At 39.5% G+C, this 25911-nt stretch overlaps 1 protein-coding gene across 14 annotated transcripts in view; it reads left to right on the top strand.

The window, feature by feature from the left end:
- Window positions 1-25911, top strand: part of SYNE1 (spectrin repeat containing nuclear envelope protein 1) — a 470028-nt gene that overhangs the window by 285327 nt on the left and 158790 nt on the right. For all 14 annotated transcript variants that reach the window (XM_042987332.1, XM_042987340.1, XM_042987338.1 and 11 more), the window contains 15 exons: window positions 1292-1629; window positions 1820-1964; window positions 2920-3138; window positions 3903-4162; window positions 5483-5648; window positions 6256-6411; window positions 8291-8443; window positions 9112-9294; window positions 10256-10393; window positions 14143-14328; window positions 14512-14634; window positions 14926-15108; window positions 16195-16338; window positions 21708-21902; window positions 23025-23165. In XM_042987332.1, the coding sequence (XP_042843266.1) occupies window positions 1292-1629; window positions 1820-1964; window positions 2920-3138; window positions 3903-4162; window positions 5483-5648; window positions 6256-6411; window positions 8291-8443; window positions 9112-9294; window positions 10256-10393; window positions 14143-14328; window positions 14512-14634; window positions 14926-15108; window positions 16195-16338; window positions 21708-21902; window positions 23025-23165 (2730 nt within the window). The remainder of the gene's footprint in view (window positions 1-1291; window positions 1630-1819; window positions 1965-2919; window positions 3139-3902; window positions 4163-5482; window positions 5649-6255; window positions 6412-8290; window positions 8444-9111; window positions 9295-10255; window positions 10394-14142; window positions 14329-14511; window positions 14635-14925; window positions 15109-16194; window positions 16339-21707; window positions 21903-23024; window positions 23166-25911) is intronic.

The following is a 25911-nucleotide window of genomic DNA, read 5'->3' as shown; positions in this document are numbered from 1 at the left end:
GTTTTCATTTGCAGTTCCCTGAAGATTAGTGATGTTGATCATCTTTTCATGTGTCTATTGGTCATCTGGATGTTTTCTTTGGAAATATGTCTATTCAGGTCCTCTGCCCATTTTAATTGGATTATTTGTGTGTGTGTTGGTGTTGAGTTGTTTAAGTTTTTAAAATATATTTTGGCTATTAGCCCCTAGTTGGATATATCACTTATGAATATCTTCCATTCAGTAGGTTGCCTTTGTGTTTTGTTGATCATTTCCTTTGTTTTGTAAAAGCTTTTTATTTTGGTGCAGTCCCAACAGCATATTTTTGTTTCCTTTGCCTGAGGAGACATATCTAGAAAAATGTTGCCAAAGCCAATGTCAAAGAAATTACTGCCTATATTTTCTTCTTGGAGTTATATGGTTTTAGGTCTCACACCCAGGTCTCTAATCCATTTTTAGTTTATTTTTGTGTATCACATTTTCTATAGCCATTCATTAGTGAATGAACACTTAGGTTGTTTCCCTACCTTGCCTAGTGAAAAATGCTTCTCTCGACATGGGAGTACAGATATCTTTTTGAGATAATGATTTCATTTCCTTTGGATAAACACCCGGAAGTGGGATTGCTAGATTATATGGTGGTTCTATTTGTAGTTTCTTTAGGAACTTCCAAACTGCTTTCCATAGTGGTTGTTATTATACTTCCAGCCAAGTGAGGTATTATCTCACTTTGGTGAATATTCAATCTGTCACATCTTTCAAAGCATATATATTTTTACAAGAGAGAGAAGTTTCAGATATAGTCAAGATACCACTAATACATTTCTTTTTTTGTTAACGGTTTTTTAATTTTATTTTTGAGACGGAGAGAGACAGAGCATGAACGGGGGAGGGTCAGAGAGAGAGGGAAACACAGAATCCGAAACAGGCTCCAGGCTCTGACGGTCAGCACAGAGCCCGACGCGGGGCTCGAACTCACAGACCACGAGACCATGACCTGAGCCGAAGTCGGACGCTTAACCGACTGAGCCACCCAGGTGCCCCAGTAAATTTCTATTCCACTTCTGGCCTTGTTTATTTATTTTAACTGCCATAATAAAATCTTAATAAGAATAGCAGAAGGAAAAAAAAAAAGATAATAATGAATCGCAGCCACCCCCTCCCCCCTCACAAAATCCACCAACGTATCAATTCATTTGTACACATATATCCACTTGACTGAGGACTGGAAAAGAAATGGAAAAAATTAAACTATTTATGGCAAATACATTGCAATTAAGAGTTGACTGTGTTTGCAATTACTGTCTTTCAGGCTGCCTTGACCCAAATATATAGTCAATGTCAGAGGTACTATCAAGTATTTCAAGCAGCGAACGACTGGCTTGAGGATGCTCATGAAATGTTACAACTGGCAGGCAATGGCCTAGATGTGGAGAGCGTAGAGGAAAATCTCAAAAGCCACGTGGAATTTTTTAGTACAGAAGATCAGTTCCATAGTAATCTGGAGGAGCTCCAGCACCTGGTAGCCAGCCTGGACCCACTCATCAAGCCAACTGGAAAAGAGCACCTAGCACAGAAAATGGCTTCCCTGGAAGAGAAGAGCCAGAGGATAATACAGGACTCACATGCCCAATTAGATCTCTTGCAGAGGTATTAGAGTTGTTTTAGTCTTTATATTTCAGTGAAATGAAGTTTCACATGGAAAAGAATATACCAGTGATGTCCATTAGCACCTAAATTCCTTCTTCTTAAGTGTCATTAGACACACTGACATCAGAGCTCTGCATAGAAATGTGCGAGTTTATGTTGCTTACTGGCTTTTGTCTGACTTTTTTTCAAGATGTGCAGATCAATGGCAGAATTATCAGAAAGCAAGGGAAGAGGTTATCGAATTGATGAATGAGGCAGAAAAGAAATTGTCTGAGTTTTCTTTACTGAAGACTTCTTCCAGTCATGAAGCAGAAGAAAAGTTGTCAGAACACAAGGTTAGTATTGTTGTTTGAAATGTCCTTTCGTTGTAATTGTAATTATCATTGTCATATGAGAGTTTTAGAAACAGGTCAATAAATTTTCATTTCCACCTGGATGCATTTAAATATGAGAAGAATGTTAAATATGAAAAGGATTCATTTAGCCACATTCCATAGCTTTTTGAACTGAATTAAATGCTATCACCTTTTAAGGATTCCTGTTGAAATGCATAGCTAGGTTTATAAAAAGACCTTCAGAGAAATTTGCTTCTGATAAGATGTGACACATAATAAATTTCTGTAAATACATTTTGGTAATAATATAGATAAATTCAAATAACATTCAGACATTAATAACTGAGTCTCACTCCTATATCACAGCAGTATCAGGTGGAATATAATATACTTAAATATCAAATTCAGTTCACTTATATTTTTGCTGCCTTCTGAAATTGGGAGAATGTTATGTCAAGTAGCAAATAAACTTTTCTTTTTAACAAATAAATAAAATATTTTAATATATCAATTTTTAATAAAGACACAAATTCACCTTACCTCTTTAAAGAATTCAAGCCTAGGGGCGCCTGGGTGGCTCAGTCGGTTAAGCCTCCGACTTCAGCTCAAGTCACGATTTTGCGGTCTGTGAGTTCGAGCCCCGTGTCGGGCTCTGGGCTGATGACTCAGAGTCTGGAGCCTGCTTCCGATTCTGTGTCTCCCTCTCTCTCTCTGCCCCTCCCCCATTCATGCTCTGTCTCTCTCTGTCTCAAAAATAAATAAACGTTCAAAAAAAATTTTTTTTTAAATAATAAAGAATTCAAGCCTAAGTCAATTAAAACTTAAGTGTAAAAGTAAGAGTTACCAGAGGAAAATAAATATATGTGAGAACATTTCCTTTTGCAGGTAATTTGGGGATTTGCTTTTGAAAAATCAATCTCTGCTCATAATGTCTCTTATCGTCTCCCTACCTCAGGCTTTAGCATCGGTAGTTAACTCCTTCCATGAGAAAGTTGTGGCCCTTGAGGATAAAACTTCACAACTGGAAAAAACCGGAAATGACGCAAGCAAAGCAGCCATAAGCAGGTCAATGATGACCGTCTGGCAGCGCTGGACCCGTCTCCGTGCTGTGGCTCAGGACCAGGAGAAGATACTGCAAGATGCAGTAGATGAGTGGACGAGCTTTAACAATAAGGTAACTTCCATGACTGAGGGGTTCAAATAGTTGTTTCCTTGCTGACGACGACGTAGTTTGAAAAGCAGCATTTTGTCCTTTTTTTGAAATTGGCTTTATGAAAAGCAACAAGCCTTTCTTTTTTTAAGTCTCTGTTTTAGTGCCATGAAAACCAAATTATGAAACAAAATACATCATGCAATGTGCAATTTAATTCTAAGTTGAGGTCTGATTATTATAACGAGAAAACCAAGCAGTTAAATTTTGAAAGGAATGTAAGTCCAGTTGCCCCCATTTGCTACGCTTTTAATGAAATCTTCTTTCCTGGCCCTGAAAAAGCATAAAATACTTTGTCTTTGTCATGAAAATGAGCAAGAATTTAACTCATTTCCCAAATCTTATATTTAATTCCTTTTGTGTTTTAAAGTAGGTTTCAGTGTTTTTAACTACATCTTCCTTAATGACTCGAGGCACATATTCATGCTAACAGAAATATTGGAAAGAGTTTTTCTTTTCTCTGTTTCGTTAAAAAAAAGCAAAACAACTTTTCTGTTATGCAGTCTCTGATCACCCTATTACTTTGAGATTAAATTTTAAAACCCAGAATAAGAGGTGGTCTTCCTTTCCATGTTAAGGAGATTGTTCACATTTGGTCCCTGAAATTTAGAGTTTATACCATCATCTTTAAGTGCTTCCGTGCCCTAGTGGCAAATATGGCATTTATTGGAATTGGTCTGTCTTTTCAGTTTAGTTTTGAGCTTAATAGTGTATGCGTCTGTCATCAGGTTAAAAAAGCCACTGAAACGACTGATCAGCTGCAAGGTAAACTGCCGGGAGGTTCAGCAGAGAAAGCCTCAAAAGCAGAGCTCTTAACGCTTCTTGACCATCATGACGCGCTCGTTCTGGAACTGGAACAGCAGCAGTTGGCTTTAGGCGTGCTGCGACAGCAAGCGCTGGGCATGCTTCAGGACGGAGCCCCGCAGCCTCCTGGAGAAGAGCCACCCACTGTCCAGGAGATCACAGCAATGCAAGACCGGTGCCTGAAGTAACTATACACCTGCTCTCCTTCTCTCTTACGAAACTTGGCCATGACCCAAAGGGATGAGTGTGGTATTAGAGTCTGGGGATGCTCCATCATGCCGCCTGAGAACCGTGGAGAACTATTCCCGTCATCCCTGCTTTTCACCTTGCTTAACTCTTTAGTCATTTATCTGACAAATATATACTAGTAGGATTTAGAAACATAGTGATGAGCTGTACAGATTCAGTATCTACCTTCATGCAGTTTGCACTCAAACAGCAGAGACAGACAACTACAGAGGCATTTAGGTAGAGCATGGAAAGAGTGGTAAGGGCAAGCTACCCTAGGAGAGGAATCAAGGGAGGCTTCCTGTCAGGAGGAGTACTTACACGGAAGACTGAGCACACTAGAACTAGTGAAGTGGGAGGAGGGTTTTGCAAACAGGGGAATAGTATGTAAGAAAGCTTGGAAGTGAGCGTGTCACTTTGAAGGAGCTGTTGGGTGATGGGACAATGCATGAGAAATGAAGCTTGAAAGGTAAACAGTCGAGAGCTATCAAGAACTGCATTTTGATCAGGCTTGGTAACTCATTGGCTAAGTTGGAGGACAGGGAGATCACAGCAAGGAGAATACCAAAGTCCAGATAAATAATAGCTATTTACCAATAGTGAACTTAGTGGAAAGAGAAAGTTAATCTGAATGATGCATAATCAGCCTGATTCACTGTTGAGCCAGGGAAGAAATGTCAATAGATAATTTTATCCTATATTAACTAACGTTACTCATTCATAGCCTATATTCACCTCTTGTACTTACAAATGAATTCAGGGTAATCTGATTTCACTTATTTAACTTTTTAGCCAAGCTTATGTCAATTCAAAAGGATGTCGAACATCATTAATTGCCTAATTTCCAAAGCTTCATACTTTATTTAAAGACTGGCCTCTAATAGCCAGAAACGTTCCAATTACACATTACTTTTAAATGCTGATGATTCTGCACCATTTGAGTAGATTTCCAAAGAGGGTATAAAGAGTCAAACAGTCTCCAGTTGACTTTAGATAGGAAAATTCATTGCATTGTAGTGGCCTGGGAGTGTGTCACCTCTCACCTTTCTAGGGATACATCATTCACTTCACATGACATCTAATCTTCTGTTGTATTTGAACTAAAATTAAGCGTTACTGAATGTTATCTCACAACTTGAGGATGTGTCTTTACATGCAAAAAAGATATGAGGCTTTGCTTTTTTTTATGTCTGCTTTTGATAATATGATGTCATGGATTAGGGATTTCCTTTCATTTCAAATCCACTTCTGGTTTCTCCCTTTAATGTTCCCAAAGCATGCAGGAGAAAGTGAAGAATACTGGAAAAGTAGTAAAGCAAGAACTAAAGGAGCGAGAAGTTGTGGAGACCCAAATCAATTCTGTGAAATCTTGGGTTCAGGAAACAAAGGAATATTTGGGGAATCCAACAATAGAAATAGATGCTCAACTTGAAGAACTTCAGGTATAAAACTCTCCTCATTCCCTATACCCATCATTTAAAAATACTGTCCTGATTTTAATGAGATATATTTATGCTGAAAAAAAAATGTTTATTTATTTATTTTGAGAGAGAGAGAGAGAGAGAGAGAGAGAGAGAGAGAGAGAGTGCACGTAAGCACATGAGCCAGGGAGGGGCAACCAGAGAGGGAAAGAGAGAGAATCCAAAGCAGACTTTGTGCCATCAACACAGAACTTGATGCGGGGCTCAGTTTCATCAACCTTGAGAGCCTGACTTGAGCCAAAATCAAGAGTTGGATGCTTAACCAACTGAGCCACCCATGTACCCCAAGAGAGTTGCTTATATTCAATGAGTATTGAATTAAAACTTTTCATAACTGCACTATATATAAGGCTTTTAGTATTATCTCAAGGAACTTTCTTTTGTTCCGTAAAAAGGGGACATGCTTCTCCCTAGAGACTAAAGAATAGTTTGATTTTTTTTTTAAAGATGTTTCTCTAATTCCACACTTCATATATTGTTGAAAAATACACAGTCTTGTCTCTGTACCCAGAAAAATGAATTTCCTCATCAGGCTTCCAGAAGTTTCTTACTTTGATCTTTTCGTTAGCTTCTCCTAACAGAAGCCACAAATCACCGACAGAGCATTGAGAAAATGGCTGAAGAGCAGAAGAATAAGTACCTGGGTCTTTATTCCATATTACCTTCTGAACTCTCCCTTCAGTTAGCTGAGGTGGCACTGGACCTAGGAACTATCCATGATCAGGTACACGTACGGTCACAGAAGCGTGCCTTTCCATTCTTCTGTAGTTCTTGATTTTCACAACCAGGTCTCCATGTCTTCGTAATCACGTCTTCCGTATAAAACAACAATATTAAATTAGGGTTCTTCTGTGGTGGCAAGAAGCACGTCGGATGATCACAGTTGTGAACAATAATGTTATACGATAAAAATAACTTACCTAGTTCACCTTTTTCTTAAAAAAAAAAGACACAATTTTTTAAAACAAATATATTTCAAGTACTCAACAAAAATTCTTGACTACCCAGGATCTGCTGGGTACACTTCTAGCTGTTATTTTGGGTTCAGCAAGATGTAAGTTAAGTAGGTGAAGATAGTTGGAGAAAGGGAAAATCAAAGTAATAAATAAATAAATAAATAAATAAATAAATAAATAAGGTGGAGCCAGGGAAGAAGTTACTACCCAAAATGCATGTTGGTGGATCCTATAATGTCACTAGAGGAAGGCCCATCAAATAAACTCTAGCTTTTAAATAACCAAAGAAAGGTGTGACACATAATCTAATCCAGGTCTATGAATTTTAAAACAGTTTCCTTTTTTTTTTTTTTTTTAGACAAAGAGATACATAGTCATTCATAGGACTGAGATCAGAGGGACATTTCTATCATAGATCCCCAAAAGAGGGCACACTTTTACATAGTGAAAATGGCTTTGGGTACATCTGTATGGAAACATAATGGTTTTTTAGGACCTCCTCGGTGACATAACGCCACAGTTAAGGTAAAAGCAGTCAATAGAGGACAGAGAGAAGGTATCCCACTAATTCTAAAGTGCTACACGAAATGCAAAGTAGTATTCCCTCGCAGCAAATTATAAAATTCATACAGGTGCACAACATCTTTTGGACCCTCTAATGTATAAACCAAAGTGTTTTTAAAAATTTCATGAAAACTCAATGCCCCTGCATCTAAATGTCTAAATAAACTAAAATGTTATTTTCTATTTTAAGTATTTAATTGGCCTGCTTGGTTTTTCTTCTTAGACATTGGAAGGTCTACTGGGAAGGATGACTTCGCAAGTTGAGATTTTTAAGAAAAAGTTCAAATTTAAGTTTTCTTTCTCGCTGGATAAATTTTCTCTATATTAGAGTTATCCTCATGCATTTCATTTACATTGGCACTCAACTCAAAATAATCAAGTCCAAAAAAAGTATTATTTTAATGGTGTGTTTCCTCTATACTCAAGTGATTTTTTAAAGCCTTCGCTTATATAAAGAAAATGTTACTTTACCATTTTCTCTCAAGCATTTCATTATAGGCAGAAATATCAATGTTATCAGATCATTAGAAACTTGTAAACATTAACTGTTCCTTTTTCACCTTTCTATTGGATATGCTTAACACTGTTTTGATATATTATTGGGATGTATTTGGGAAGTTGGAAAAAGAGTTAGCAGATCACCAACATCTACTTATAAAAAAAGGTACTTGGAAACAAATCCAGGTGCTTCTAATTATCTGGAAGGGTTTTCCATTTTATGGAGACAGAGGCCTAAAAGAATTCGTGTTCTGAAGTTAGTAAACGGAGAAGCTGAGGTTCAAGTTCTGCCGTGTACACTTCTATCTAAAATGAGTATTCTGTAAACATTGATGTGTAGCTCACTATACATGCAACGCTTGTTCCTTTGCTGAAACAGCAGCAGTAAGGGGTGGTGAATAGCAAGGCCGCAGGAAAGCCATGAGAGCCAGTAACGGCATGTGGCTGGTCTGACAAAGTGCATCAATGCCAAAGTGACGTTAGCCAACTCAAGAGTCTCTTGTCAACATCTTAAGATTGAGGTTTTTAATAGCAATTATGCAGTTTTAATCATGGGTGGTTTCGTTGTTCTCACTGATTGTTTAGATCCAGGACAAAGTAAGAGAAGTTGAACAGAGCAAGGCCATGAGCCAGGAATTCAGCCGGCAAATTCAGAAGATAGCCAAAGATCTCACAACTATCCTCAGTAAGCTGAGAGCAAAGACAGATAATTTACAACAAGCTAAGATCGACCAAAAGGTAAGGAAGGAGAAGTGGAAATATAAGAGGTGCTACTGAATGAATTCCATATATTTTGGAGTTAGTTTATTTTGGGCATATAGACAGAGAAAAAAAAAAACTTTCTTGATTAGCAAGCTTCAGTAAAACCAGATAGTAAAGCATATATGTGCTATTATACAGATAATAGCATAGATAACTTACATCATATACCTCATCATTCCAATGGAGCTGTATTAATAAATGTACCTGCACATGCAGGGAAGAGAGAAGAGTGTCAAAAGACCAAATAATTATTGGGGAATATAAATATATAAATTCCAAAATAAAGGATGACCTTGGTGGTGCTCTCACTCTGCTGATGAGTTAAGTGACTAATCCTTTCGGGGTGGGGCAGAAGGAAACATTAGCCTTCTCACTCAGCCTCATAGGAAATAAACACCAGCATAACAAAACCTCCTGTCTGCTCTGCCTTCCTTTTTTTTTTTAATTTAATTTTTTATTTTTTTAATTTACATCTGCTCTGCCTTTCTAACTGAAGAAACAGAAATGACTTGATCATGTAGAGATATTCTTTATAATACTTGGCATTTACAAAAAACATTTAAAATGTCACCCTTTGATCTTGGAAAAGCTGGAGAAATTTCTTTTCTGTAGTCTAATGTTCTTTTATTTGGATTACCATCCAGGTGCTAGGAGAGGAATTAGATGGCTGTAATTTAAAATTAATGGAACTAGATGCAGCAGTACAGAAATTCTCGGAACAGAATGGCCAACTGGGTAAACCACTGGCCAAGAAGGTAGGAAAACTGATGGAACTACACCAGCAGACCATTAGACAGGCTGAGAATCGGCTCTCCAAGCTCAGTCAGGTATGTCTTCCAGGCCAGGAATCAAAATCCTCTAAGGTAGAAATTAAGTGTTTGCTTTTTCTTTTGAAAAATAAAAAGATAATATTGACAATGATGAGGGTGGTTTAAGGGTAGATTATTACATACCACACCTGTTTAGTATCCTAAGATTTACATGGAAACTTGCCTTTGTTTTATGTCAAACCATATGAGAAGTTCATTGACAACGGTGGTCATATAGATGAACTTTTGGAATGAATATTTTGTAAACTAGAAAAGCACTTTGTGAAATAAATACTCATCCATTAACATGTTTTATAAAATCAGTTTGGGGTGTATTCAACTATCTTAAAGTTATAGATATATGTGTGTGTGTATATATATATGTGTGTATATATATATGTATACATATATGTTTATATATGTATATGAAATAAAATACATAGTGCATGTAAATAATATATATAAAGATATAAGACATAGATATATCTATATGTAGATAGATAAGTTCAGGTCACACATTCATCATAATTATTGACTGTAGACTCACCTTTACAAATTAATTATATATTTTTTCTGTAATCAGGGACAAGTTAAATCAAGATTGGCAACTAATGAATTACAGTACAGAAATCTGGCATGCTATAATCCCCCCACCACCTCCTTCATCAGTGGAGGTGGAATAAATATGGAAGGAGGGATAGAGAGGCACTAGATAGATGACCAAGGGATAAGAACAGAGCATATTTTTAAAAGAAAGATTATTCAAGCATATTAAGAACTTGAATTTTATCCTAAAGTCACTGGGAAGCCCTTGACAGATTTTCAACAAGGAGATGATTGTTTGTGATACCTTTAAATATCACAGATGTTATAACAATCAACCCCTAGGATTATTGTATCTAAAGAGAAATAGAAGACTAATTTCTAGCTCACAAAGCAGAGTTTACATATGTTATCTGAATGTTAATGATTTTTTCAGGCAGCATCACATTTAGAAGAATACACTGAAATGCTTGAATTCATTTTGAAGTGGATTGAGAAAGCCAAAGTCTTGGTTCATGGAAAGATTGCATGGAATTCTGCCAACCAACTTCGAGAACAATACATTTTCCATCAGGTAACTTTGGGAAAAATCGTTTTCAAAGAGTGACTAACAGAGCAATTTGATTTAACTGGCTGGCCTGACAGAAAATGTTGAGGGCCATGACATAAAATTATTGTAGGTGCCAGATAAAAAGAAAGCTAAGGTAGCCCTGATGGCTTGTCCAATGGTTTGAAAGAAAGTGGCTACCCATAAGATTTCATAAGACTGTATAAATAATAGATATCCTGTATCTCCCCTAGACTTTTTTTTTAATAGGTAATGTTAACTCAGTTTTCCCCTAGACTTTTCTTTCTCCAAGACCCAAAAGAATCACCTTTGTACAGGTCTCTCTTTTTTTGCAGCTTCTTTGAAACAATCATACGTAGGGATGTGGTGGGAAATTCTTCCCGATGAAGAGATATGACGTGTGGAAAGATTATAGGCTCCAGACTCAGACTGATCTGAAAACCAAGCTCTGCTATTTAGGGCTATGCAATTTGGAGCAAACTACTCTGCTTCCCTGAATTCAGTCTTCTCATCAGTAAGATAGAGATGTAAATGATATTTATATTGCAGAATTATCGTGAAGATTAAATGGTTTAACATATGTGCAAATATCAAGCACACAACCTGCCACGTGGGTTCCTCATTCTTCTCAGCATTCTGCCTGGTCTCAGTTGTCTGATTTTCCACAGGGAGTAGGGGTCAGCTGGGAAAGAGCAAAGAATCCATATCACATGGTGGCTGTGTTACTTCATTTCCTGAAGTTTTCTTCTGGTCACATCATCCAGGAAATTATTTCACCCTTTTATTATCTTAAACTTGAATTAGATACAAACATCTAATAGCCCAGTTAGTTTATGGTACAATACAGAATGATTTGTACTTAGGTTGCATGGATATCCTCAAGTATTTTAGATCTCTCTCTTTTATTCCGATTTATGCATACTCCTTATTTTTCATGTTTATTATTTATGGGGGGGGGGGTGGAGAGAGCATGCATGAGCAAGCGGGAGAGGAGCAGAGAGAGAGAGGGGAACAGAGGATCTGAAGCAGACTGTGCGCTGGCAACAAGTTGCCCAATGTGAGGCTTGAACTCACGAACTGTGAGATCATGACCTGAGCTGAAGTTGGGCGCTTAACCCACTGAGCCACCCAGGGGCCCCAGTATACTCCTATCTATACTCCTATTCCCTTTTCCATTCCTGTATGCAGGGTTCTAGATCAAAGCCTTATTTTCTCCTCCTTGGAATGTGTTAACAGATGCTAATCAGTTTCCCTGTGTACATAATCTTTCTTCTCATCAATCTTTATACTCTTCTGGAATCTTTAGTAAACCACTCCCGTCTTCTGCCTGAGGATATGCTTATATATTAACTGACAAGACTCAAGATGCAATTGGTTGTAAACAATGAAAAAATATGCAACCTCATTAGAAGTCTAGAAATGAAAATTGAAAAGAGAGAGAGAACACTTTAACCATCAAGTTAACCCCATTTAAAGATTATGTAAAGTTCATATTTAAAGAAGTGAGAGCTCTCAAACACTGATGGCTGCTTGTTAAAATCTTTTTGAAAAACAATTGGCAAAATGTATCATGAACATCAAAACATTACTACTCCATAATCCAAAATGTAGAAAATATGCAGTATTAATAACTATAGTAGAATTTTAAAGCAAACCTAAAGGTCAAGGTCACTTTTCTGAATGAATTTTTAGATATAATAGAGTATAATGTAGTCTCTAAAATGACCATTAAGGGGTTTTTTGTTTTTGTTTTTGTTTTTAAATAGGTCTTGCATTCACTTACTGTTTCAGCAAATACTTATAGAATGCTTTCCAAAGCTAGGAATTTCGTTAGGCCTTCAGAAAACAAAGAATATTCCCTGTCCTTGCCCCCAGGGAGTTGATAACGGAGACAAAAGATAGATCTAGACAATTGCCAACAGTGTGATAAGTGCAGGAAATGAGGGTTCGAGGTGTTGATGGAGCCCACAGGGGGGTGCTCTGTCCACACTGCCCAGAGTCTAGGGGAAGCTTAAGGAGGCCTTCTTAGGAAAAGGTAATTAACAGGCTGCCTACTTGCTTGAAATGCATTTTAAACAAAAATACATGTGGACATCCCAATAGTAAGAGTGAGGGGTGCTCTGTTCCGTGCAGTGGAGGGCGTAGTACGGGGAAGACGTGTGGACGAAAGCTGGAAAGAGGCATGAGAGAGAAGAATAGAGAGAGAAGAAAAGTATTGAAAGGCCTGTGAAGAACTTGGGCTTTACCCTATAGTCACTGTGAAGCCTCTGACAGATATTCTGTAGGCAAGCAACAAATCCCGGCTTGTATTTTAAAAAAGATGAGTTAGCAGCCTGTGGAAAACAGACTGAGGAAGGTAAGACAGGATGGAAGGCAGTGGCAGTGATATGCTAGAGAGTGACAAGGACTCTTTAGAGGTTGAGAGAAGAGAGGATCAGGGGCTAATACTGAGCTAGAGTCATGGACTCTGGAGAGGAGACTCGTGGATGTGGGTGGAAGAGAGGGAGCAGCCAAGGAGGGCTCCTAGGTGTTTTGACTTGGGCAGTTGGGCAGATTGAGTGCATTGGGGACACAGGACAGACACCACACATCCCACAGACGCTCAGAAGAGAGCTCAGTCTGTAGATACTCTTTTGAGAGTTCTCCCGTGCCCGCCTTAGGTAAAGCTCCCAAAGGTTAGCCAGAAGCAGTACACAGAGAGAATAGAGGTGTTCCTAGTGTCAGGTGGAAAAGAAAGATGGAAAATTATAGTATATTATGATCTCAATTATCCAAATATATACCCAAATGTAACAGCAGTTATCTCTTAAAGTTACCTCTGCCATATTGTGGAATATTTGATTTTCTTCTTTAGAATTTCAGTATTTCCTTTCCTTGTGAGGGAAAAAGTGTACTGTATTTTGAAATTAAAGATCTGTTGTTCAAGGATAATATCCCAGCTTCCATTTCTCTTCTTTACACATCACACATCCCGGGAACTGAACATTTTGTGCTCATCCACCTCTGTGCCTTTGCTTATGCTGTTCCGCCTCCCAAGCCTCCTGCAAGTAATATTCCGTCATCTCTAGTCTTTCTTCTCTGTCATTCTGCTCATATAATGCACATTATGTGGTTAACAATCCATGTGTGTTATTAGTCCCACTAGAGGATACTATCCAGAATGACCAGGGCTGTGTTTTATTCCTCTTGCTAATCTCAAGTAGCTTCTACCCTCTTTGTTTCATTTAAAGGAACTGTTCAAAAGTTTTTTTTTTTTTGTTTGTTTGTAATGCTCTTCTGTTTTCATTTCTTAGATTGATAAGTGTCTTAGATCTTAGACATAGAATATGAGAGCTAGAAAGCATCTCTTGAGTAAATAGGAGGAAAAGTAAGCTCAACATCCTGACAAGAAGGCCTAATGTGTCAGAGCACAGATATCCCTGAGATACTCGTGTCCTGACCCTCATCAGGGAGCAGCTTGGGGTGGTTGACAGAGCACGAGCCTGTCCAACACTTAACAACATGTGGCCTCAGTAAATGGTTGGCAGTTCCTAAACTTTGATTTCTTTTTCTGTGAAATGAGGAGAAGCGTAGGTGGGGAGTAGGCACAGGGCTGGGAAGGTTAGATACAAGAAGACACATGGAACCCACACGGTGTGCATGGGCACTGAGACCTGGCACTCCCTCCTAGTCTCCTGGCTTACACCACACCAGATTGGTTACCTGTACGCCTCTGCCTCCCTGTCAATGTCATGACTATTGGCAATTCCCTCTAGACCATGCTGGAAGAATCTGAAGAAATCCCCAGCAATCTGGAAGCAATGATTGAGAAATTACAGTGCCTTGCTAGCATCTACTCCACAGAAAAAATGTCTCAGCAAGTGGCAGACCTGGGACGGGAGTCTGAGGAGCTACGACAGACGATCAGAATTCGTTTGCAGAATCTCCAAGATGCTGCCAAGGTAAAACTAATAATAACAATAGCTTAAATTAGAAAGTCTATCATTTAAAAAAAATGGTGGGTCCATAGTGGAGATGTAGTACTCGCCTCTGATATGCCTTCTTGACTGTGAGGTTATTCTTCTCCCATGACTTTGAACTAACAGTGCTTCTATATTGACATTCATATTGCTTTTACTCTGTAGGATATGAAAAAATTTGAAACTGAGCTAAAAAACTTACAAGTTGCTTTGGAGCAAGCCCAGACAACCCTGACTTCCCCAGAAGTCGGACGTCTTAGTCTCAAGGAACAACTTTCGCATCGACAGGTAAGCAAGAATAATCCAGAGGAAGTGAGTGGGGAATCTATCTATCTATCTATCTATCTATCTATCTATCTATCTATCTTTAAAAAGAAGATAGTGAGGGAAAAATGACTTCTAAACTCAGCTATAGTCTCAGGACTCTACACGTTACTTAAAGAAAATCTCCTTGGAAAATGTTTATAATGTATGCCAGAGCTATAATTTAGTAAATGTCTCTTGCTTATGAAAGAAGCTATTCAGATAGAAACATTTTAAATTTTTTGCGCCATATAAAATGTGAACCCGTACTTTCAGCATCTGCTATCTGAGATGGAGTCACTCAAGCCAAAGGTCCACGCCGTGCAGATCTGCCAGAGTGCCCTCCGGATCCCCGACGATGTGGTCGCCAGCCTGCCGCTCTGCCATTGTGCCTTGCACCTGCAGGCAGAGGCCAGCCGATTGCAGCACACGGCTATCCAGCAGTGCAACATCATGCAGGCACGTGGGGCTGTGCCCGCCAGCGTCCCTCGCAGTCCCCGCGCCCACAGAGCCACAGCGAATGAGTCATGGGCTGCTTTTCTTAGCGTTGTGTGGGCTCAGCCATCAAAACACACCCAGAGTGTTAAATTTGACAGATTGTTGTGGTTATGTAAAATAAGGAGATGAAATGCTGTCATTTGGATCACCCGCAAGAGCCCGGGGAAAGCTCTATAAAAAACATCCTTTGGTGACAGCTATCTTGTAGCAGTATATTTTAGTAAAGAATGACTTATACAAGTTAATTTTATATTCAGTTATATATTTTTATCTCTTGTTATTCATCGGAGAATCCTCTAACACCTTGTAAAAAGCCTTTACTGCTAGTATAGATTGCAGATTTTTTTTTTCATATTTCAGCTTATTGATGCAGTAAAGGCATTTTCTTGCCTGAAAAGCAAACCCCCGTGTAACTCTCAGCCTCTTCAGCCAATAAGAGAAGAGTCATTTACGAGGAAGGAATGATGCTACCCACCTCCTATGCCCTTTCAACTAATATTTCACCTGCCTTATCCAAAAGTTGCCTACGTAGGTTCTCATTAAATAGCTAAGGGTTTACTTGGTCAACTATTCTTGTACCTTGGATTACCTTGTAATTTGTTACATAGTAAATTCCTGAGGCTGGAAGTCATGCTTCCTTCATTTTTTAATCTCCCACCCCAGCATTTAGTCAAGTGCCTCACATATAGATTTAGTATTTCTTAGGTGGAAAAATGAAGTAATCACGTTTTTCATACCGCTTCCCACCCTGACGTTGTTCTGACTACGACGTTGCCATTTTCAGCATAATTTGAATAGGGAAAAGAGAGAGGATCTAGCCACTTAGCTGCTTTGAGTCCATCCATAATCCTGGCGAACTATTTTAGAGACAAGGCTTTGAAAGATCTGCATAAAGTTGAGGACTCTCATCATCCAGGGACTTGACCCATCCTTTCTTTATTCCCTAGATGCCCAGGTAAATACCACCTAACGCCGTAGACAGCGGTACAGAACGGCCCACAGTGATTGATATAGAAAGATAACCGTGCGTCTTTTTTTCTTTCAAAGGAGGCCGTGGTACAGTATGAACAATATGAGCAAGAAATGCAGCACCTCCAGGAGCTTATAGAAGGAGCTCACAGAGAGATCGAGGACACACCCGCGGCCACCAGCAACATCCAGGAGCTGCAAGCCCAGATTTCTCGGCATGAGGTGAGACAGGAAGGCAGGCAAGACGCTGGCTTGGTGAGAAAATGTGATTGGTTTCTAGTGAATCAGAGAGAAAAGTTTTCCCTGGCCCGCACACAGTGTGCTTCGTTCTCAGGTAGCCCCTTTGACGGTCTTTGCATCCTGAGGGCTGTTTTTGTGGACCGTTTCCAAGACCCAGGAGCATGAGTCTTCCCCTCAATGCCAAAATTCTTTACGTGTTACTGATGACATATCTCACCTGGGATCCACCGTCTCCTGCACCCAAAATTCTCACGGTTAACACACCAAACACAGTCCACTCTGTCTTATAAAACCTGTTAGAAACAGTAGTTCCTAAGACTTTGCTGCTTTGATCACCCTCTTTAAACAGAAGAGGTATTTCATATTAAAATCGAAATCATTTGCGGGGCGCCTGGGTGGCTCAGTCAGTTGAGCATCCGACTTCGGCTCAGGTCACGATCTCGCGGTCCGTGAGTTGGAGCCCCGCGTCGGGCTCTGGGCTGATGGCTCAGAGCCTGGAGCCCGCTTCCGATTCTGTGTCTCCCTCTCTCTCTGCCCCTCCCCCGTTCATGCTCTGTCTCTGTCTCAAAAATAAATAAAAACATTAAAAAAAATCGAAATCATTTGCACTTTCAAATATAGGTTATTTCAGTTCCTACCACCAAAATCAGAGTGTAGTCCTTTTTTTTTTTTTTTTTTTTTTTTGCTGATTCCCGGATTGTGTCTGTTAGCATCTTCCCCGTTTTCAAAAAAGCCTTCTTTCTTGTATTCATGACTTCATTATGGCCTGAGGACTTGGACACCCCTTGTACAGACTTGGTCTCAGAGATCAGAGACCTTGACTGTTTGGGCCCATTGATTCTTAGCAGTGAATGTCCTTCTCTGACCTGTCAATTCCTATATGAGTTATTTCCTCTTTCCCTTGGGGACTGGCTCATAGCATCATGAATTGGGGTAAGCAACAGGATGAGAGTATCTTAATTTCTCTGTGCCAAGGGTAGATATTTAGTTTATTCTTTATCGGCTCTATTTTAACTTTGTTGTCATAAGAGCAACAAACTATTTTTTCCAAACTAAGTATCATAGTGAGTTTCTCAGAAGATTCAATTGTTGCCTTTGAAGAATAAAATATCCCAGTCTCCAAATGCAGTTCTTTAATTTTTTGACATGTCAAGTGCATCAGTAACTTACACTTATATGTGATTTACAAAATAATGTAAATAAATATCACACCTACATTTACTTCTACACTATAGATAACATCTACGTTAACTATTGATTTCTTATGCCATTGGTTACATGAAAATATGTTACCCAAATATTTGAGACCACTGTTTATATAATTCATACATTAGAGTATATATTATAAATTAATTTTGATACTATTTTTAATCTCATTTTATACGATCCAGAATTTTTTTGTAACAGCTTTTCTATCATAGTACAGAAAGTATATATTTTTACAATCTTATCTGAAAGAACATTATCATCATTACTATAGTGTTTTTTGGGGGAGGGCTTTTTTAAAAACAATTTACAAAGTTGTTACATTATCTTTTATAACAACTCTGTGAGGTAAGGATTTTTTTTAATCATCTCCATTTTACTGATAAGAAAACAGAAACTGTTTTATTAAAAAAATTTTTTTAATGTTTATTTATTTTTGAGAGAGAGAGAGACAGAGTGAGAGTGGGGAGAGGGGCAGAGAGACAGGGAGACACAGAATCCGAAGCAGGCTCCAGTCTGTGAGCTGTCAGCACAGAGCCCGATGCGGGGCTCGAACTCACAGGCTGCGAGATCATGACCTGAGTGGAAGTCAGACGCTTAACTGACTGAGCCACCCAGGCGCCCCAAAACTGATGTTTATAAGTGACTTCTGAGGCTCCCAAATCTGTGCCTCAAAATTCAATAGTTTTTCCAGTGCAGCAGAAACTATTTGGACTATGTTATTGCACACAAGAGAAGAATAATGGTCCAGGAAGATACATGACTTGTCCAAGGTCACATATTTGGCTCTCAGTACATTCAGCTGAAGACCATCCTCCAGGCTCCTGTTCAGTGATCTGTTAATTTTGTCACATTTTCTCTTTCCAGTTCTAAACATGAGTGTAGACATTTGCAAGTTTTGTCATGTGACTTAGAATACATTATCATAATAATGGCATAGTCATGTGAGAGTCTCATTGTATGTATAAAACAAACACAGGAAGGAAAGTGCTGAGTGGAGAAAGCCTGATTTATGATAATGTAAAAATTTGGAAGCCTGCTTTTTCCTGTATTTTCTTTTTTTTTTATGTTTTATTTATTTTTGAGAGTAAGAGAGACAGAGCACAAGCAGGGAGGGGCAGAGAGAGAGAGAGGAAGACACAGAATCCAAAGCAGGCTCCAGGCTCTGAGCTGTCAGCACAGAGCCCGACGTGGGGCTCGAACTCACAGACTGAGAGATCGTGACATGAGCCGAAGTCAGATGCTTAACTGACTGAACTGCCCAGGCGCCCCAGCTTTTTCCTTTTTTTTCAATCTCCTTTTAATGGAATTTCAATTTTGAGGTGAATCTAGTATCTAGAAGACTAGCTGTAATTCATAAAATTACTTGATAATATATTCACTTCTAAAGAATTCACATTAAAATTTTCTTAATGTTTATTTATTTTTGAGAGAGAGAGAGAGAGAGACAGAGGGAGAATGCATGAGCTGGGGGGGAGTAGAGAGAGAGGGAGACACAGAACCGGAAGCAGGCTCCAGGCTCTGAGGTGTCAGCACAGAGCCCACCGCGGGGCTTGAACTCATGGAGCTGTGAGATCGTGACCTGCCCTAAGTTGGATGCTTAACCAACTGAGCCACCCAGACACCCTTTTTCTGTAATTTTTTAAATGCTGCATTTGATTTGAGAAATTTATCCTGCCACTTTTAAATCATAGGAGAGAATACTCGGGCCTCTTCTTTTTTTTTATCTTATATACAAGGCCTTCTGAGGGCGGGAGACTGGTCACGGAAGGCAGCTTTCCTCAGAACAGCCACTTTACCTGATGGGAATCCTCTATTTATGTTCATCCTTGGTAATCGTTTTCAGAAATATCCAGCAAAAGTTAAAAATACATATGCCTCCTGAGAACAGTGAACACACGAAACCATTAGGGCTCCATTTTAATTTAGTAGCTTTAACCACCCGCTAGCTATTACCATTTAGACAGGTTTTATTATTACAGAAGAAAGTCTAAAGAGCTATTTCTCCAAGGGGGTCATATGAGATGACTACAGAATGCCGCCTAATCAAAATCTTTTGAAGTGAAGACCAGAATTGGATTGTTAACAAACAACCCAATTAAGTTTTCTACACAAGAAAGTTACAACTGCAGTTTAGGAGATGGATGTTTGCTGCCAGCATGGGCACGCCTTTGCAGGGTACAGCAGTAGGGGACCATGACCTTCCATGTAGGCAGAAAAGGTGAAGGACTGAAACTGACTCTACTTCGCAAAGATTCTTCAAATCTACCCCAGTGGGGCAAGCCATTATAAGAAGGTTTAGTGATTTTTCCTATGAAGACATAGAGTTCAAGGAGTCCATTAAGCTGGTAGATGCCTTCTATATGTGCGTGTTAACTAATTATAATAGAGTAACCACAAATTAGGCACTAGGCCAGATGTAGCAAATAGCTGTTTAATCACTATTTTAAAAAAAGCCCTCTTAGGTTTAATTAAGTACCTGCAACTCTAAAAGGTAAAAAGTGATCATTTCTACTTTCTAAATTCTTACTTTAAGGGCATCTGGGTGGCTCAGTTGGTTAAGGGTCCGAGTCTTGATTTTGGCTCAGGTCAAGATCTCATGGTTCATGGGGATCGAGCCCCATGTAGGGCTCTGAGCTGAAAGCATGGAGGCTGCTTGGGATTCTCTCTCTCCCTCTCTCTTTTCCCCTCCTCCCTCTCTCTCTAAATAAACTTAAAAAATAAATAAATAAGTCCTTCCTTTAAATCCTCTTGTGCTGTAGTAGAAGTCAAGAAGACGGGCTGCTGGCTGAGTTCTGCTGGATCATTTTCCCTTCCACTTAGTCAGTTTTGGCTGGGACGGGAGAAACAAAATGACAGTAACAAAATGATATATATGTGTGTCTGCACAGTGTGGAGTCCTACACAGGGCTCAATCCCCCCACCATGAGATCATGACCAGAGCCAAGACCAAGAGTTGGACCCTTAACCAACTGAGCCACCCAGGTGCCCCTGTTGTCATTTTGTTTCTGAACTTCCAAGTTCAAAGCTCTAGTTTGAATGTCAATGTGTTTAAGATGATACTATTTGTATACTTACATATACATGCATAGTATGTATATGTGCATGTATGTATATAGGTATATACACACTCTTGTTTCAAAGAAATTGACATTTAATGTTTTTTGTTGCAAAATACGTTATGTACAAACACTCAATGACAGCTTTTCAGGCAAAGGAGCCAAATAAAAGGAACAGAAAAAATGGAATGGTTTGGTACTTTAGGATTAAGGTTTTGGAATATACATCTTTATTTTTGATGAACACGTATGCATCTTTTAAATAAGAAAGTATAAACTTAACATTTTAGAGCCACCTTTTTAGATTATTATTTTTTATTTAGTATTTTAGATCTTTAAGACGATTTTTAATTTTTAAAATTAAACAGTTTTTACAATTTTTTCAACCGCAAATGAACTTAAATTTGAACTGAGCTTCAAGTTCAAAGCTCTAATTTGAAACATTAGAAACACGCAAGGCGCGAGGGGAAAAATGTGATGAATGTACAAAACTATATTTGGGGAATAATCTGCATAAATAATTAGGGTCCCCTGTGCGCTAATTAGCTGCTGTACAAAAAAAGACTCCATGGGCCACGGGAATTGACATGCAGTTTACTTTTGTGACACCGTCTGTAACAGATGACTGTTCTATCTGATACACAGTATGGTCAGAGCTGAGCATTGCATTTTTTGTAGTTTTAGTCATCACATGACCTAATTTCCGTGGCATGAACCATCTGGCAGTTTCAGATTGTTTAGGCATTTTAAAGAAAGTTGCCAGTTCTTCAGGTTACATAAGTTCCGGCTTGCACCCGGAGCCTCTCCCGGGCTTAGGAGCCGGGACGCCGGGCACTCCTTCCCGGCCCGCGCGCAGCCGCTCTTCCGGCCCCGCCGCGCCGCGGTCGGTCGGGCTGCGGGTGCGCTGCCGGCAGCCCCCTGCGCTCGCACGTCCACATCCTGCCTCTCCGCCGCGGCCCTGCCGCCGGCTGCCGCAGCTCTGTGATTTCATTGGCCAGCGCTGGAGGAAGATGAACGCCACTAGTTCTGTTTCCTTTTGATGCTGCTCTGACACACAGTGGCTGGGGGGGGGAAATGTTTCCCCAGGAGCTGGCTCAGAAAATCAAGGGCTACCAGGAGCAGATCGCCTCTTTGAACTCCAAGTGCAAGATGCTGACGATGAAAGCCAAGCATGCCACCATGCTGCTGACGGTGACGGAGGTGGAGGGGCTGGCGGAGGGGACGGAGGACCTGGACCGGGAGCTCCTCCCCGCGACCTCGGCCCACCCCTCTGTGGTCATGGTAAGTAAGGGTCAAGGCCGGGTTTGATGGGAGCCGGCGCGCTGCGCTCCCTTCTGACTGCCCCCCCTGGCTAGCGGTTCTAGGTTCCCTCTCCGTGGCTTAACTTAGGGATCGGTGCTGGGTCTTGCAGATCAGACCTGAGGAACAGTCTCAACTCTCTGACTACATTTGGGCCAAGGCCAGTTTTTGATGCCTATACCCTAAACAGTGACAGTTAAAATGAAGCTGTTGGCTTGAGGCGGCTGAATTATTTAATATGCGTAAGGTTGGCCCTGCATTTGTTTATAATTCAGCAATCACACTGAAAGGCTCTGAGCTTCAAAAAAAAAAAAAAATTCCTTTGCACAGTTTTGTAGATTTCTGGGAGATAGGAGAATCATGCCACACAAATTTTTTTGTGTATGTTTTCCAAGCTAAAACACTGGCCAGCTAGATATGTTTGTGTATTCTGTTATACAAATGTTTAATAAAATATAGAAGAAAAGCTGTTATTAGAAAAATAAGAAAATAGAAAATCCAAAGTGTAGCTTTGGATTAAAATAGATAGGTTCCATTAATTGCTGTTCTGCAACATTATTTCCTTATCACTTTGTATCTAAAAATGCATTAGTTGTTTTGGGAATGACAGTGTTTTCCAGTGCTGCATATTTTCCACACATATGTGCTATGCGTCAGATAGTGTATGTACCTGGACTCTTTTGGCAAACTATTACTTTGGGTACAGTTATGTCCCTAGGACATTTGGAATCCGAGATGTCCACAAAAGACTCAAGTTTTATTTTGAGTAGACCCTTCTCTCCCTTGTATGATCCACGATTCTACTACTTATTTATAAAGACACAAACATCAAAGAAAGGAAAACACTGAATCAACAACAAAAGTCTTTAATGTGATAGGCACCCTCTTTCCCTGTTTGTTTTACAAATGGTCCCTAAAGTCTTATTAACTTGAAGACAAAACTTTTAAGTACTAACGCAGAATTCGTATGTAGATTTGGGTCTCAGTATTTCTAACTCTTGTTATATCCTTACCTTTGTTTTGACCTGTGCCTGACTAGGTCTTTTGTTAACATAGCTAACTGATGTTCTGTTCGTGTCCTTTGGGCTATGTTTTATGTGATAGATGACTGCGGGTCGCTGTCACACTTTGCTGTCACCTGTCACAGAGGAGTCTGGGGAGGAGGGAACCAACAGTGAAATTTCCTCTCCACCTGCCTGTCGCTCCCCTTCACCTGTGGCTAATACAGATGCTTCTGTTAACCAGGTACCACGATTTAGCATTCCTCTAGCTAGGATTTCTGGATGGATGCAGGACTCCATTCCCTGTTCTTAATAGATTGTGGGTATGAATCTTAGACTTTGAGGGACACACCATTAGGTGTGAAATTGCACAAACTGTGATTGTCATGTGATAACCACTACGGGCTCAGCCCACCGGTTCCTCTTCTGGGCTTCCAGCAGTGACATGAGCAAAAATTAGGTCACAGAAATTATAGCTGGAGAAGGCCATGTTATAAGGCATTATGGCTGGAGTTCTAACAGCTATCTAATAGGAGTACTGCATCCGAACAGAGAAAGAAATGTTTATGTCACCATTGTAAAATAACATGATCTCTTTGTATTGTAACATTCATAGAGCGTGGTTTTGACACTGATAAGCACAGATTTTGAAGATGAAAACCTTCTACTCTTTCTTTATTTACTGTCAACCAATTTAAGGGGGATGGCCCGGTGTATATATTGGAATGTCTAAGTAGACTTGTGTTTTTTATCTATTTTTCAATAACGTTAAATTTTGTTTCCTATAAAGTGGAGATAATACCTTGTTATGTGGTGCTTTTTAGCATACATTATGTTAGATTCAGATTGTGCTAAGTTAAATATGTTAAAGAGTTTTCATCAAAAATATTATGTAGAAATAAAAAATAGGCGTTTACAACAGCCAAAGATTTTTAATGCACGTTAAGTACTAGTTTCTTTTTTTTTTCCTTTAACCAAAATAGTTTAGTTTTTTTTTAATTTTTATTTATTATTTTTAAGAGAGAGAGAGAGCACAAGCAGTGGAGGGGTGGGGGCGGTGGGGGGGGAAACAGAGGCTCTGAAGTAGGCTCTGCGCTGACAGCAGCAGCTTGATGTGGGGCTCGAACCACAAGCCGTGTGATCGTGACCTGAGCCGAAGTCTGACCTTTAACCAACTGAGCCACCCAGGCGCTCCTAGCCAAAATAGTCTTTATGGGGCGCCTGGGTGGCTCAGTCGGTTAAGCATCCGACTTCAGCTCAGGTCACGATCTCGCGGTCCGTAAGTTCGAGCCCCGCGTCGGGCTCTGGGCTGATGGCTCAGAGTCTGGAGCCTGCTTCCGATTCTGTGTCTCCCTCTCTCTCTGCCCCTCCCCTGTTCATGCTTTGTCTCTCTCTGTCCCAAAAATAAATAAACGTTAAAAAAAAAAAAGTTTGATGATATTACTGTGAAATTATGTAAGTGTTCAAAGAAGTGGAAATTTGTTATTAAGGAAGAAGCGTTAAACAGAACAAATGTTCTATAAGCTATATTACAAATCAGTTACAATTATTTTTATTTTAAAACAGAGCATTCAAAATAGTATTTCTGTGATTAAAAAAAAAAACACAAAAAACCTCCTTCCCCTAAAATAGGAGTATAAAATTGATGAATGTTTTAGGTAAAACAATTCTCTTGGCAAAACTGTACGTAGTTCTAGGAAGTTATGAATTTATTCATTCATCAGACACATTTTGAGTACCTGCCTGGCATGAAATGTTTTCTGGGTTCCAGACAGGTAATAAAGGAGAAGACAACAGTGGCCCCTGCCATCAAGGACCTCATAATTTAGAAAGGTGGATGTGGGATGACTAATAACAAAAGTGATGAGAAGAGACTAAAAACAAAACAAAACAAAACAAAACAAAAAAAAAAGAGAAGTTCAGCGTACCCTGGGGGAAACTTTTCTTCAGATTCTGAGTTTAAAATATGTATTACTCATTCTTTGATGTTGTGTTCTTCCCTGTGGTCACAGATGTTATTAGAATCAGAGAAACTTGGCTATAGTCAGCTATTGTATAGGAAAAAACTATCCTATATAATAAACTTAATGTTCTTAAATTTTTCAAATGGAACAATAAACTGAAGGCCTTAAGATTAACACTGTGGGGAGAATATCCCTGGTCTAAGATTGTAAGCCTCCATGATACTTCTTGTAAAGTGTCTCTCAATGTACGTATAAAAATGCCTCGTGAATGATAAAATACACAAATGTTTTCATATTATGGTTACTTCAGCTGTCAAACTCAGTCAAATCCTAAAATTATGAGTGAGATCTTTCTTTGTTTTAAATAGATTTTGACACCCCTCCGCCATCAAGGGAAAGCATCAATTAAATCACATTGTGAACGTACTTATACGTGATACTGAAGATTAGCCAAAAAAATGCCCTTACTCAGAGGAGGCCCTTAAAAAGCAAATGTGCTATGCTTGGTGTTCAAGCAGATCAACCCCTTCATTAAGGCCACGTGCTATTCTTGTACAATAATATAAGTCAGAGGAAAATGAACAAGCACTGCAACCTGGCCGGGGATGTGCTGGGTTTGCAAAATTTTCTCTTGTAGTTGAGGAGGACGTTTAGATTCCTCATAAATTGCACTTTTCAGACTCAACATACTGTATAGAATGTGTGCAGCTGTTTTAGGGGGCAGCCAAATATAACTGCCGTATAAAATTGCAGCTGTTAAAGGAAGGTTTTGTGCTGGCTGCTTCTGTAAGTAGATCTCCATTATATAACGGAGTGATTCCCCCCAACCCCGTCCACCCCCCCCACCCCTCCGCAGTCAGTGGGTTCTGTCTCTCTGACAGTAGCTATTAGCTCAATGTGGTAACAGTGTAGCTTACTGGAGAGTGGAAATAACCAGGCAACCCCAGGATTTGCTGCAGGCTTCTTGATGCTATTAGAAGCAAAGCAAGAGGGAGCTCCTTGGCAGAGTTGACAGAAGCCAAGGTT

This window comes from Panthera tigris, chromosome B2, assembly GCF_018350195.1.
Source record: "Panthera tigris isolate Pti1 chromosome B2, P.tigris_Pti1_mat1.1, whole genome shotgun sequence".
NCBI lineage: Eukaryota > Metazoa > Chordata > Mammalia > Carnivora > Felidae > Panthera > Panthera tigris.
Note: the sequence above shows the minus strand (reverse complement) of the source record. Positions and strands in the feature narration are given on the sequence as shown.